At 46.6% G+C, this 15,336-nt stretch overlaps 1 protein-coding gene across 1 annotated transcript in view; it reads left to right on the plus strand.

The window, feature by feature from the left end:
* Nucleotides 1-15,336, plus strand: part of TPH2 (tryptophan hydroxylase 2) — a 109,637-nt gene that overhangs the window by 35,358 nt on the left and 58,943 nt on the right. The window contains exons 6-7 of the mRNA XM_061121901.1: nt 4,633-4,829; nt 10,382-10,517. Of these exons, the coding sequence (XP_060977884.1) occupies nt 4,633-4,829; nt 10,382-10,517 (333 nt within the window). The remainder of the gene's footprint in view (nt 1-4,632; nt 4,830-10,381; nt 10,518-15,336) is intronic.

A 15,336-nucleotide genomic window follows, 5' to 3' on the forward strand; every position in this document is an offset into this window, starting at 1 on the left:
CCCTGTCCAGGGTGCGCTCACCCTCCCCGGAGTGCACCATGTTCCGGGGCCTCCAGACGCTCTCCAGGGGCCATCTCTACTGCTCCGTTCTTCTGTCTCTTCTGTTTGAAAAGGTTACTATTCATCTGGTCTCGCCTGTGCTGTACTTCCCACTGCACACGGGCGTTCTCCAGCTGCGGCGGGCAGGAGCGCCTCTCCGGTCGCACAAGCTTCTCACTGCAGAGGCTGCTTCTGTCGCAGAGCGAGGACCCGGGGGCACACCGGCTTCAGTCGCTGCAGCTCCTGGGGGCATGTGGCGCGTGGGGTCTGTTGTTCCATGGCACGTGGGGTCTTCCCAGACCAAGGATCAAACCAGTGTCTCCTGCACTGCAAGGTGGCTTCTTAACCAACCACTGGACCACCAGGGAAGCCCTCCACTGTTCCATTCTGGTGATGGCACCAGGGAGGGCACGGATATTCTGCTCGGCAAGCGTCCAGATGGGAATGGAGAGGCCAGACCCTACCTCTCGAGGGCTCTGCAGGCCTTACAGTGATTCTGGGGCCCAGGCTGCCCTCTCCCCTTAGGGAAGGAGAGAGAGCAGGGATTTCCTCTCCAACACTGGCCTCCCTTGTGGTCCTGCGTGTCTGACTCCCTGCTAGACTGGTGGGTGAGGCTTGGTGAGGCGGGAAGGTTGGTACGAGAGGGGTTTGCTGCTGGGAGAGCCATTTCCGCTGCCTCCTGCCGAGCCCTGCAGGGAGGTGGCTGGTGCTAGTTGCTGGGAGCTCCCTCTAGAATGTGGCCTGCTTCAGGACTTCAGTTGTGGGAGAGCAGAGTTTTAGGACGCTGGTTGCCTATTACATATGTGTTATGACATGTACCCAGGGACAGATGCATAATGATGTGTGGGTATATGTCCTCGGCCCTGAAAAGATCAGGACGCGACCCTGTCATCCTCACATATAATTCACAAAAGGCCTACTATCCCATGACAAGTACAGAGAAGTGTAGCATGTTTCGATTTTTCTCATGACTACAATTTTTGTTTTTCTAAATGTCAGATCTCAAAGTTGTTTTTTTTTTTTAAAAACTGCCCCTGCATTCCTGGTGCCCCCAGCACTAGCTGGCAGTCTCACTGAGAAGGTTGGATGAGTGAATAAATAAGACAGGGCTTTGTGGAATCTACAGACACATGTTGCTATTACGATTGCATATGATTATACATGAGGTTTTCTGTATTTAAGTACAGATACCTATAAGTCTTATTTTAACTTTGTATGTGGAAATAAGCTGGTACGTGGAAAAATTCTTTATTTCATAGGTGTATGCTAATCGGTTAAGACCACAGCCAGTCTTGAACCTGACAGACTGAGTTTTAAGCTTGGCGCCATGATTTTAGTCAAATGACTCAACTTCTCTGAGCCTTAGTATCCTTATCTGTAAACTGTGTGTGTGGGTCTACCTCAGTGAAGTTATGAGAATCAGATGGACTAAGTTAAATAAAAAGGCTGAACTTAAAAAACTCTCTGGCCATAGGAAGCTCTCACAAATAAGCTATAATTATATAACTGTATTAACTACATAGAAAAATGGGACATTTCTTATTTTGTCTGTTTTAGGGATATTTTTAACAAAAAGTAAATGGGTAAAACTAGCCTTTACTTGGTGTGAAGCTGATATTTAAACACTTACCTTAAATAGTTACCCAGGATGAGGGTCAGAGCAGGCTAAGAAGTTTCTTTATACGATCAGTCAGAATCACCTGTTCGGTGAAGCAGCAATGCAGTCCACCAGCCATTCCCTCAGAGAGCAGCCTCACTGGTTACCCAGGCAGGACAGACAAGTGGGAACAGATGAGACTCTGTGTGACCGTTTGCACCCCCAAGACTGCGGTGCTGGAAATTCATTAGGAAGTTACAGATATTAATACAGACAGTCCTCGACTTAATGATGATTCCCCCTCAATATGGTATGAAAGTGGAATGCATTCAGGAGAAACTGTCCTTTGAATTTTGATCTTTTTTCTCAGTGTGGTATGCAGAGAAATTCTCATGATGTTGGGCTGTGGCAGGGAGCCACAGTCAGCTACCTGATTCCGAAGCCACATACCATTCTGTTTTTCACTTTCAGTACCGTATTCCTTACGTTACACAAGATACTCACCACTTTATTATAAAACAGATTTTGTGTAAGATGATTTTGTCCACCTGTAGGCCAATGTAAGTGGGCTGAGCACATTTAACATGGTCTAGACTAAGCCGTGATGTTGGGTAGGTTAGGTGTCTTAAAGGTGTTTTCGACAACGCTATTTTCGATTTGTCACGATTAGCCCACTGTAAGTGGAGGAGGGTCTGTATCACTCTTTCTTTCTACCCCAGCTCACACTTGTCTTTCTTCTGCTGCTTCCTGTTGGCTACGGTCAGTTCCCCTTTGAAATGCTGCATGTTTGCAGATTGATGTCGAAGGGGCAAGTTTGACCTTACGATTCTTTTCAAATGGCTTCTCAATAGGTCATGTGTTGTTTCAGCCTCATTGCTTTCTACCTGCTGATTGTGCTCAGCCCCTTATTAGCTTTATCGTCTTCCCTGCCTTAGATTGACGGTGTTGAATTTTCTAGTACCAGAAGTAGATCGCTTCTATTTTTATTTCCTTACATCCTTTCTATTTTTACTCTTCATTTCAAACTTTCTTTTCATTCATCACAGATGCTAAGTTTTAGCAGTCTTAATCTTCACAGCAAATATTTGCCAGGTTGTAATTTTGTATTTATTATCAACAGTCAAATTCAAACAAGGCTAATCTTGTTCTAATTTGGTTTGTCATAAACCCTAGTCTTGGTACTTAGAGAAAATAAATGTTAATTTCTGGGGTTTTCTTCAGTATGTGTTATTCGTTCATCCTCCACGTACTGCCATTAGTTTTTTAAAAACAAAAATAATTTGGGATGATGGGAACCAGATTTGAACCTGAACCTTAGAAAGCATTTTGGTAAGAACTTTTTGAAGTCTGTAGAGGAGTGGGAGGGGGGATCTGCTGTGAGCCAGCTTTGATTACAAAAGCCTCTCCTTTGCACTGCCCCCGCGGTCCTTCCGAGTGACCAGAGCGTGCTGACCGTGCCTGAGGCTGGAGCAGCCTGAGGGGCAGTGGCTGCCTCTGCCTGGGCTCCTGGGGGGCTGCTCTGCAGGCTGGTCGATGAGCTCACAGAGGGAGACCCCCCAGCCTTATGTGTGTGTGTTGGACACACATGCTGTGTGTGTCTTTGCTGACTGCGGGGCAGAACCTGTGACAAATGGCCAGGGATGGTGGTCGGGGGATGCCGCTGGTAACTGTGGAACATGTCATGAGAAGTTTTATCCAACCCTAACTTCACTTTCGGAATAGGTTTCGTAATCAGAGGTTAAATTTAGATTCTTCTTGCTCAAGCAATAGTTTTTGAAAGTACACGTCCATATTCTCCACTTCCTCCTGGCTTGCGTGGCCTCAGGAGCTCTGGTCTCTGCTCCTGGACGCCATCTGCCGTTTTTGTTGTTGTTTCAGCCGAGAAGTCGTGTCCGACTCCTTGTGACCTTATGGACTGCAGCACGCCAGGCCCCTCTGTCCTCCACTGTCTCCTGGAGTTTGCTCAGATTCATGTCCATTGAGTCAGTGATGCCATCTAACCATCTCATCCTCTGCTGCCCCCTTCTCCTTCTGTCTGTTATTAGAAGAGCATTTTTAAACTCACCTTTCTTTCTGTCAGGGAAGCTGCACATCTTGCTTGGTCAACAGTCTCAGGCTAAGTTGTGCCTCCTCCAGGAAGCTCTCTCTGACCACTCCAGTCCAGGGCTGCCTCTCAGTATTTCAAACCAGCCGTCAGCTCCCTATGACTTATGGGCTGAATCCAGACCATTACCTGTTTTTGTAATGCAAGTTCTATTAGAACATAGCTACATTCTTGTGTCTACATCTTATCTGTGGCTGTCTTCAAGATATGATGGCAGAACTGAGCAGTTTTGATGGAGACTGTATGGCATATAAGCCTAAAGTACTTACTTTTTGGCCTTTTACAGAAAAAGTTTGCTGTCCTCTCTCCTAACAGACAGGGCTTAATGTGTACGCCTCTTAGCCTGATGTCTAATAAATACTCCCATTTTGCAGTTTGCAAAACTATTAAATTCCACAGTACTTTAGTGTTTCCCAGTGTATTGCAAACTGAACAAATAACCTCAAAGTTATCCTTGGAGATTGGGGCGAGCTCCCCACAAAGGACAGAGAAGATCTATGGGCAAGTTTATTTTCAAAAGGCAATATCCATGTTTTACTGTTGTCAGGGGATTGCAGACAAAGTCCTCAGGGCACACTTTTATAGCTAAACCGGTTCCTTCAACCCAGAACTCTTACCTCGTTACTGATCCCAGCATCAGAACAAAAATTTCATCAAATGTCCAGAAGGATGCGTGAAGACATAACAAATCATTTATGTTAAAGTTTAAACACAAACACAAACTTAGAATGTTAGCATTTACTTCCAAAACAGAACACCTCGTGGGGTCCTTTGAGACACTCAGGCATCCCCTTCTGCAGTAACCTAACTTGCATAGGTACGAGGGTGAGGATACACGCAACACAGTGGCCCAGGGCTATAGACTCATGCTTTTCTGCTCTCTCCTGCCTAGCGGTCAGCCCATCCCCAGGGTGGAGTACACGGAGGAAGAAACGAAGACTTGGGGTGTTGTGTTCCGGGAGCTCTCCAAACTCTATCCCACTCACGCTTGCCGGGAGTATTTGAAAAACTTCCCCCTGCTGACTAAACACTGTGGCTACAGGGAGGATAATGTGCCCCAACTGGAAGACGTCTCGACGTTTCTGAAAGGTGAGCTTCACACGGGCTCTTTCAGGCTAAGCATCCGTGTGGGCTTGCCAAGGACACAGTGGGCAGCGATTGCCCTTTTCCCACACAAGGTAGGACTCCCTCTGGTTTAAAAAGAGGGGGCTGCTCCGCCAGAACCTGGGCCCGTGAGAGGCAGGTGAACAACTGAACAGTTTATTACACTAGTGTTCACAAGTGGAACAGAAAAGCTTTATACTGGATGAAGAAATATCCTGGATGATGTTGAGCACAGTGACTTTCCTCTGGCAGGGAGTCGGTCAGTCCGATCCCTCGTCTAACGCGTTGGTGTAAATCGCACCCAGGGAGGTGGTAGCCGCCACCACCGGCAGTGAACACGGGAAGCGGAGTCACCTGGCGTTCGTGTCCTCTGCGTGGCCGCTGTCCTCACTGGCCCTTCTGGGATGGGAGCGGGGGAACTCTGGGCTCTCGCGGGGTTGGGGGTACAGGTGAAGCTTCAGGGTGGCCCTGCTTCTTGCTCAGTCCTTCACTGTGGCTGAGTCCTCGGGTTCTGCTCTTCTCTCTCTTTCCCCCCTGTTTCAAGCACACGGTTCTAAAAGCTAGAATCTTGCTGCCTGCCTCCCTCCCTGGAACTTCCTTCCTCGCCTGCCTTCCCTGTTTCTATCGGGGGTGATGGATTCGTAGGCTCAGGCGCTAAGGACTCCTGTTGCCTAAAGAGTAGTTTTATTGCTCCGGGCACAGGGGGCCGCAGCAGGTCAACCCCTCTGAACTGTGTGTCCCACCCTGGGGGCGTCCAGGAGTCTGGGAGTGTCCCAGGAACGGGCTGTGGGCAGCTCGTGGACATTTTTCTGGTTGGTTGCTGGGGAGGTGATTGGGAGTCAGCATCAAGCTTCCGGTCGGTTCCAGCCAGCCTGGGGTCTACATGCTTGTGGGCAGCACACAGTTAACTTCTTCCACCTGCTGGAGGTTTCAGTTTCTGCAAAACAGCTCAAAGAACACGGCTCAGAATATTGTCCATATTCCTTGAGGAAGAATGAAAAGTCCTTGACTTGGTTTAATGGCAGCAGTGTTATTATTTTGGCTTGCTTGGCTGTTTTCCTTTCTCTTCTTACTTCTCTGATTAAATTTATTCATTGGCAAAGAGTTTTCCACAGACAAAAGGCAGGCAGAGGACATGGATGGGGTCTATTCTGGGAAGGCCTCAGAGAGTCCTGCTAGGTAACACTCTTTCTGTGAAGTCCTACCCACCCCCTTCCTGCCACACTTCATCAGCCTTTGTAGAAGCTTCTTATTCAGCTGTAACAATTACCACAGACTTAGTGGCTTAACACGAACGTATTATCTTAAAGTTCTGAAGGTTAGAAGTTTAAAATCAAGGTCTTGGCAAGGCTGGATCCCGCTGGAGACTTCTGTTTCCTTCCTTTTCAGCTTCTAGAGTCTATCCACATACCTTGCCACAGAGCGCCTTCCTCGCCTCACTCTGACATTGCTTCCATCACCTGCCTCCTTCTCTGACCCTCCTGCCTATCTCTCAGAAGGATGCTTCTGCATGGCCCCACCGGGATCATCTGCGCTGATTGCCCCAGCGCAAGACCCCTACCTTAACTCCATGAGTAAAGTTCATTTTGCCACCTAAGGGAATGCATTCTCAGGCCCAGGGCATTAGAGCAGGGGCTTATTAGAAGGGCCTAACGGAACTGAGCTTACCCCAGTCTGCGGGCACTGTCACTTCTAGCTTTGCGCCCCATCCTTGCATCCCCGTGCTGCACTCACACGGAGGCCTCATCATTGCACCCTTGACCCCAGCATCTCCTCCCCTCTCCTCTCCTGTCCGCAGCTTCCAGATGAAGCTCCCTAGAGAGTTCCTTTGTTCCTGGCATCCGTGCTCAGAAGCTAGCAGTGGCTTCCCCTTGATTTTACTGAGGTTGGCAAACTTTTAAATGTTTTTGGTAAAAGTCCAGATGGACCATAAATATTTTAGGTTGTGTGGGCCAAGAGCCAAAATTGAGGCTATTAGTACATACTTATATCACTGTTTAAATGTTAACATTTGAAAATGCAGGAACTATTCTTAGCTCACAGGTGTACATGAACAGGCAGCGACCTGGGTTTGGACTACAGATCGCAGTTTGCTGGCCTCTGCTTTGTAACAGAGGCAAGTTCTTAGCTGCTCATCCTCAGCTCACGGCCCTGACCCCGTTCTCCCAGCGTGTCTCCTGCTGTGACCGCTCTGCACAGACCCTTTGTTCTAGCTGTGGGTCTTCATATCGTTACTTAGGCTCTGTGACTTGCTAGGATAGTTGTTGTTCAGTTGCCAAGTCGTGTCTGACTTCGCAGCCCCATGGACTGTAGTACGCCAGGCTTTCCTGTCTGTCACCATCTCCTGGAGTTTGCCCAAGTTCATGTCCATTGAATCAGTGATGCCATCCAGCCATCTCATCCTCTGTCACCCTCTTCTTCTGCCCCCCCCAGCCTCAAGGTCCTTTCCAATGAGTCGGCTCTTCGCATCATGTGACCAAAGTATTGGAGCTTCAGCATCAGTCCTTCCAATGAGTATTCAGGGTTGCTTTCCTTTACGATTGGCCGGTTGACCTCCTTGCTGTCCCAGGGACTCTCAGGAGTCTTCTCCAGCACCACGGTCATCCCTCCACCTACTCAAATTCTTTGTGTTCCTCAAGACTCGGAGCAAGCCCTGGATTCTCTCTGAATCCTGATCATACAGCCACCGTGACCTCTCCCTTTCCCGGTTTCATCCCAGATCATGTGTGTATCGGGGGAAAGGCAGGCGTGGCCTGACAGCGGTCCCCTGAGAACCACCCTCAGCATGATGGGAGGGCCCTGTGCAGGGTCGCCATCCTTGGTATTTGTTACTGAAAGAGATTAAGAACCACTGATCAGCATCATTCAGTTAGCCCCTAATTATGTGATACCTATGTGTTGTTTAACTAGAATCTATGCTCCCTGATGGCCCTGCCTCTGGCTTGCCTCTTTCTTTCCCATGGAGTTACGTATTATATATTTACCATGGGCTTGATTACTCCCGTATGAGGATTGCTTTTTACTGCTTTGTTTCTCAAACCCCAGTAGTTACATTCCCATCTCAATATTTTCCATATCTGTCACCCAATTTAATATTTTTATGAGGGGCAGTATGGTACAGAACAGATTCTGGATGCAGAATGCCTGGGGTTGAGGCCGGCTCCACCAGTTCCTGGCTGTGTGACCTTAGATGGATGAATCACCTTAGCTTCTCTTTACCTCCATTTCCTCTCTGCAAACAGAGGTCATCATCTTATCTACCTTACAAGGTTGGGAGGGGAAACTAACAATGTGTGCCTAAAGTTATTGCTGGGCACACATTAAGTGTACCAGAGTTTTAGTTATGATTACTACTATTATTGCTATTGTTTTGCATCACCCTTGGTGAACTGGTTGTCCTGGGTAGTCAGTTTGCATCATTCATTGGTGAACAGCAAGCACAATATAAGTTGTATGTATTTTTATTTCTTTTAATTGACTCACTTTTAAAATACCAACTTTATTTTAAAAAGAAACTTCTTAAGCAGTGGTATTCACAGATTCAAAGTTCTTGATGTAATAGATACACATTTTAAAATTTATAAGAAAATAAAATATATAGCTATTAAAGAATGTCCCCTTGTACCCCACATGTGGGATACTGGCATAGAATACAAAAAGAAGAAAATACACTTATCTTTTTGATTTTCAGTGGGGAATAATGAATCTACCTGGAAACTTTTGGAATGACCTTAATACTGTTAGAATCATAGGCTTGAGGATATCTGAGAATAGGGTTATTTCCCTGTAGGTAGCCAGTATCCCAGGGCGGACTTGTTTTATACACTTAATTGGTTTTTATCTTTAAAAACTATTTCTAACCATTCAGAAGTGCTTTCTGAATGAACTGAGATTTTTAAAATGGGAGCCTTTACAGTGCTTATATCAGAGAGAAGAGCCCTCCTGTCATTTTTTTGCGGGCCCTGATGAGCAGGAAGCATGAGGCAGTCTTTAACTGGGTTAGCTGTCTAGTGTGATTTTCATAGATCTTATTGTCTTCTGCTTATTTTTTTTGTCCTCTTACCACAAACCAACAGAGCTTGTAGAGCTTTAGTGTATCTTTCAAATTGTCATAATTAATATAATTGTTTTCATAATATCAAAGAAATGGGATATGACAATGTAGAATGAAGGGGTTAGGGGGTTGTTGTTGTTGTTTAGTAGCTCGAACGTGTCCAACTCTTTGTGACCACATGGACTGCAGCACGCCAGGCTTCCCTGTCCTTCATCATCTCCCAGAGCCTGCCAAACTCACGTCCATCAAGTTGGTGATGCCATCCAACCATCTCATCCTCTGTCGCCTCTTCTCCTCCTGCCTTCAATCTTTTCCAGCATCAGGGTCTTTTCCAGAGTCAGCTCTTCGCATCAGGTGGCCAAAGTATTGGAGTTTCAGCTTCAACATCAGCCCTTCCAATGAACACCCAGGACTGATCTCCTTTAGGATGGACTGGTTGGATCTCCTTGCAGTCCAAGGGACTCTCAGGAGTCTTCTCCAGCACCACAGTTCAAAAGCATCAATTCTTTGACACTCAGCCTTCTTTATGGTTCAGATCTCACATCCATACACGACTGTTGGACAAACCATAGGTTTGACTGTCAATAAAAAGCCATAGTATGAACTGATTCCATAATGCTAGTCAACGGGCTAAATTGGCAGCGTGTTCACTGACCACATACATACAGGAAGTATTCTTATCTAGGTGTGTCTTTAGAAAGATATCAAGTGATACATGGTAAGCATCACTATATTTTATTTATATTTTTTTAGCAACTTCATTGAGGTATAGTTTACATAAAATAAAAATTACCCTTTGTAACTGTACAAGTCAGTGATGTAAGTAAATTAATAGAATTGTGTAACCATCACAACAATTCAGTTTTACAACATTTCTATCTCTACAGAAAGTTCCCTTTTGCTCCTTTATAATCAATCCTTATTCCTATCCTTAGCCCTGGGAAACCACTGATTTGCTTTCTGTCTATAGCTTTTCCTTCTTTGGACATCACATAAATAGAAGCACAAAATGTGTAGTAGTCTTTCACATCTGATGTCTTTTAAAAGAATTTATGTCTTACCAAGGCCACACTGGTTTAGACTATTAGATAAGTTTCATGTGTACAACCTTATATGTCTATTTCTGTGTACAATCTGGTGTGCTCACCACCAAAAATTTAGATTGTAGTCTTCTTCTGTGCATTTGAGCTTTCTTATCCTAATTTGGCCTCTGAATTCAAATCCTTAAATTTTTTTTTTCACCTTTCTTTCCATTTTAATGAATGTCTTGTTCCCCTGGAAACCATCATTCGTGAGTAGATTTTAGTTATCAGAAGCCACAAATGTGATAGCTATAAACAATGTATGTCATTCAATTGTCAACAGTTTTAGGACCTTGGTTACATTGTTTCTGGAGCGTCCTTAAAAATAATAGGAAGCCCTGCTTGGGCTGTCAAGTCCTCTTGCGTTAATACTTACTTGACTCTTTCTGTTACCTCTTTAGAAAGATCTGGCTTCACGGTGAGGCCGGTGGCTGGATACCTGAGCCCTCGGGACTTTCTGGCGGGACTGGCCTACAGAGTGTTCCACTGCACCCAGTATGTCCGCCACGGCTCAGATCCCCTCTACACCCCGGAGCCGTGAGTACCTGCGCTGGAAGCCTGTGTGGGGCGGAGACCGCCATCCCAGTGCCCACTTTATTTGAGACAAATTGGGTCCAGGAACTCTAAAGACCACTGTTCCTCGGGCCACCAAGCTCATCACTCTGCTTTTGATGCTGTTTTACCTGAATAGTCTTGTGATTAATGGACTGCCAAGGTCTTTGCTAGGGAGCAGGGAGCTCGGAGGTTCAGGCAGTAAAGTAGCTGACGACAGCAGAAGTGCCAGGGATTCGAGCTGAGTCCAAAGCCCCCGCCTCCCTAGGGGCCCTGACGCTCACGGACAGGTGGGTCCCTCTGGGGTCACTACATGGCTTTCATTTTTTACGTTTTATTTTTATCTCCTTTCAGCTTCCCTGAAAATGTTTTCAGGGTAAACAAAGGTTACTTATAGGACTCCAGACATTTGGGAAAGAAACACTTGTTAGAGTGGATGAGTGCTCAAAGAATTGCTGTTACAGTTGGATAGGCCATCTCTAAATCTGGCCCAGAGGGTTTACAAATGGCCCTGTTTACAAATAGCAGGCACTTTGTTAGCTCTCTGAATAACCAGCCCTCCTGAGACCTGTGGTAGCGTGCCAATAGGTATGCAGAGAGAGAGGCCAAATAAATGAGATTTTAGCCACAGAGGTCTATAGAACTGGGGGGATAATGTGTTATATTTTTACCAAAGTACTTGCTGCCAATTCATTCAGCAAACATTTATGTGCAATGCTAGCAGGGAGGTGCAGCGGATTCAAAGATGAATAAAATATAGCAGCTGCTTTTTTTTTTTTTTTTTTAAAGCCTCTGACTTTTCTGGCAGGAGAGATAGAAGCATAAACAGTTATGAAAGAGTGTGGTAAGGGGCCATATGTGCTGAGTGTTGGAGGAGCAAAGAGGAGGGAGCGGTCCAGAGAGGCTTTTCAGAGGAAACGTAAGATGAGTAGGGGTCTAGAAGGGTGGGCAGGAGTTTCTCCTTGGATAAGCAAAGTGGGGTGAGGGGGGAGCTTTCAAGTCAAGGAAACAACCAGTGCAAAGATATGGAGGCAGGGAGAGGCAGAAATGAGCAAGGCTGATTACTTCAGAGTAGCCAGAGCACGGGTACGTGTTAGGGGTGAAATGATTCTTCTGTCCACAGTTTTGTTGTTCAGTCACTCAGTCATGTCCAACTCTTTGCAACCCCATGGACTGCAGCATGCAAGGCATCCCTGTCCATCACCAACTCCCAGAGTTTGCTTAAACTCATGTCCTCTCAGTGGATGATGCCTTCCAACCATCTCATCCTCTGCCACCCTCTTCTCCTTTTACCTTCAGTCTTTTCCAGCATCAGGGTCTTTTCTAATGAGTCGGCTCTTTGCATCAGGTGGCCAAAATATTGGAGTTTCAGCTTCAACATCAGTCCTTCCAATGAATATTCAGGGTTGCTTTCCTTTAGGATGGATAGGATCGACTGGTCCACAATGTAAACAGTCATTTGTCAAAATAGGGCATTTGGACCTAGTTCTGTAGGCAGCAGGGAGCTATCCAAGGCTCCTCAGCATGATGAAGTCATCATGTTTAGGGAAGCTGATGGGGCTGGGGGCTGGGACATATGGAGCATGAACTGTCTGGGAGATGCAGGAAGGAATGCAGTGTGTAAGGCATCAGTAGGACAGCAGGAGAGGCCACCTCTGTGAAACGCTTCCTTAAGATGGAATTTACAGCATTTGCGACTGTAATGAGGGTGAGAGGGTCCCTAAGGCAGTGCTCAGGTTTTTAGATTGGGAAGCTGGATGGGTAGCTGTTTCTAATAATAGTGGAAAATATCAGAAGGGGCTTAGGCCTGGAGGAAAGAGGGAGACAAGAGGGGGATTTGAGTTTGGAGCACCCTGTCTTAGAGAGGCTCATGGAAGGGACCTCCAGATGGAGGAGCTCCTGGTGGTTGGAAGTCAGAGCTGAGAGCTCAGAAGTGAATTTTAGTTCCCGCTGTTGATCTTACTGTTCTCTTCTTTCACAACTCCCCTGACCACACAGCAAGAGGACGCTGAAGGAAAGCATGGAGACTTGCGATTCGTGAACTTGGGATTGTTTGTACAGGCTCATTTTTATGAATTTTATTTATTTTTAAAGTTACTCTTATTTAAAAATTTTTTTTTTTAGCCAAGCCACATAGCATGTGGGATCTTAGTTCCCTGGGCAGGGATCGAACCTGCGCCACTTGCATTGGAGGCTCGCAGTCTTAACCACTGGCCCACCAGGGAAGTCCCCTCTTCTGTGGGTTTTATATCATTCATTTGTCTCTTAAATTATGATGATGATTTATGAGTCGGTGACGCTTGTACACAATCCAGCATTTAGAGCTTACAGAAGGGCCCACTGTGAACATTGACTGTTTCCCTTCCTCTGCTCCTTGACACCCGCTGCGTCCTCCCTGGCGACAGCCGCATCCTTCCAGGAATACCCTGTGTGGACACAGTGCTCTGGAAGGAGCCCTTCAATCCTCAGGTCCTGCAGAGTCCCAGATCTCTTCCCAGCCACAGGCTGTAGTTTGAATCTATGAAATTCTGTTTCCTGCCCAAGCGCTTTCACAGGCATTGTCTTTTAAATGCAATCCCGTTCCCTCAATTGAGAACCAACAAGAGGGCAGTTTCTCCAATTTGCGGAGTTCAACTTGACTCTTGCGCTTGGTGCTTGTACCCTGCTTCCAAATAACTGCTTCTAGCTGCTGAACTGTTGTGGTGGAGGCAGCGCTAATGAGACAAAGGTGAGCCCTGAAGACGCAGCTAGCAAAGAGAGTGAAAGCAGCAAAAATACGTTATCTGAAAAAAAGCTTTATTTTCCATTTTGGTCTGGATAGAATGTATTTTGATATCCCCACTCTCAATACATTATTGGCTTTCAAACTTGGCTTGTTTTACCATTTTACATTTTAAAACTCCAGTGTCTCTAAGCCCGCCAGGAACTGGGACTTGAGTTTAAAATGGCAATGGCAATTTGGGTTTGCCCCGTGGGGAGTGGTCTGGCCTGGGGGACAGAAGAGGAGAGCGTCCTGGAGAATCAGCAATTCCTGCTCGGAAAGAGGAGGGAGGAGCTTCTTTTCCTTGCATTTCTACTTGGACTGAAAGGTCACTGATCCTGCCAGAAGGGAGATGGTGTTCTGGCTCTTTCTCCCTTGGAGCACTGCCCCAGGCAGGGATTCTGCACCTCGTTGATCAGCCTCCTTTGATCAGCAAGCACCTTTGTCACTAATCAAGTATTGAAGTTTACAAACGATTCCCTTAAAAAAAAAATCAATTGGGTCAAATTCAAGGTTGTTGCAGTAATAGCGTTCTTCTCAGTCCGTGGAAAGACGGAAAGAAGCCAAGCTCCAAGTTGCATGGGTGTGTGAGCATCACGCCTGCGGTGGGGGCAGGACAAAAATGTGAGAAGCCCCACAATCTCCTGGTCCCCTTTCTGCCTCTCTGGGGAGTCCCTGTGGGCTGTGTCATCCTGTGCCCTCTGGCCATCTCGTCTTTTAGAGCAGGGTTTCTTCGCCTTGGCAGTATTGACATTTTGAGCTAAATAATGCTTTGCTGTGGGCGGCTGTCCTGTGTATTGTAGAATGTTTAGCAGCATCCCTTGCCTCTACCCGCTAGATGTCAAGCGTAGGCACTCACCCCTGCCAGATGTGACAACCGAAGTTGTCTCCAGACATTGCCAAATATCCCCAGGGGGCAACATCTTTCCCAGTGCGAGCCACTGTTTGAGATATTTGACAGGTCATCTTAACATGGCTACTCTGTCCGACAGTTACTGTACTCTTCAAAGCGAGCTGTAGGCTTTGTTCCCTTTCTAAAAACACCAATGTGAGTATAGCATTCTCATGTTTAACCTCTGTTGGTTCCCTGTTACATTCAGGGGGAAAATGTCTGAGATCATCCAATCATATCTTCTGTCTCTCTTTCTGCCCCTTCTAAAACCTTGTGCTCCAGCCACACTGGACTTCTCACCATCCTGGGGGCCCTGCTGGTTCTTGCCTGCATCTCTTTGCACAGGTGGTTCATTAGCCCTGGAATGACTCTCGTGAGATCATTTTAAGTCTCAGGATTAAAACTCAATTGCAACCTTTCCCGTGAACACTTTCCCAGGCAGTTCTGGATATTCCTGTAGCCTTTTGCCTTACTTCTATTTGAGCACTCATAGCCCTGCATGGTAATTGTTTGTTCATGTGTTGGTCTCCTTCATCAGACTATAATTAACTCCAGGCCAGCTGGCAAAGGCAACAGAGGAACAAGAAGATCCAGACTGAGTTTGGAGTGGATCCCCAAACCTGGCGTCCAGAGTGAAAATGGAGGCCAAGGTGGGCTGGAGCCGCAAATGCCGCTGCTACCAGGAGGTGCCTGATTAGGGAGACATATGCAGAGTGCCAGGCTCTGTCCGAGATCTGTGGGGAGAGGGGCCCAGGGGAGGCCTGGCGGCGCCCCGTGTGCCAGGAGCAGCTACCCCTGCAGGGTTGCAGATCCTCCACCCCCTCCCGCAGCTTCACCCTGATTTCAGGAACTGTAGCTGGACTCCCTTCCATCAATAAGTCATTTTTATATAGTCAGTGTCTTCAGATAAAATCATGAACCATTAATGGTGGAATTTTAGGCATCAGTTGCAGCTTTGAAGTTAGCCCATTTGGACCATTTGGAAGAGTCTTCTCTCTAAATCATCCCCAGGAGGGGCGGCCTGGTCTGTTCACCTTTTTGCTTTGAGAAGGCACGTTGTTTCAGATGGCAAAACTAGTTGTTCTCTGTGAAGCTGAAGGAGTGGACGTAAAGGAAACGTTGTTCCCTTCTCCCCTTCATGAATATGGGGT

This window comes from Dama dama, chromosome 3, assembly GCF_033118175.1.
Source record: "Dama dama isolate Ldn47 chromosome 3, ASM3311817v1, whole genome shotgun sequence".
NCBI lineage: Eukaryota > Metazoa > Chordata > Mammalia > Artiodactyla > Cervidae > Dama > Dama dama.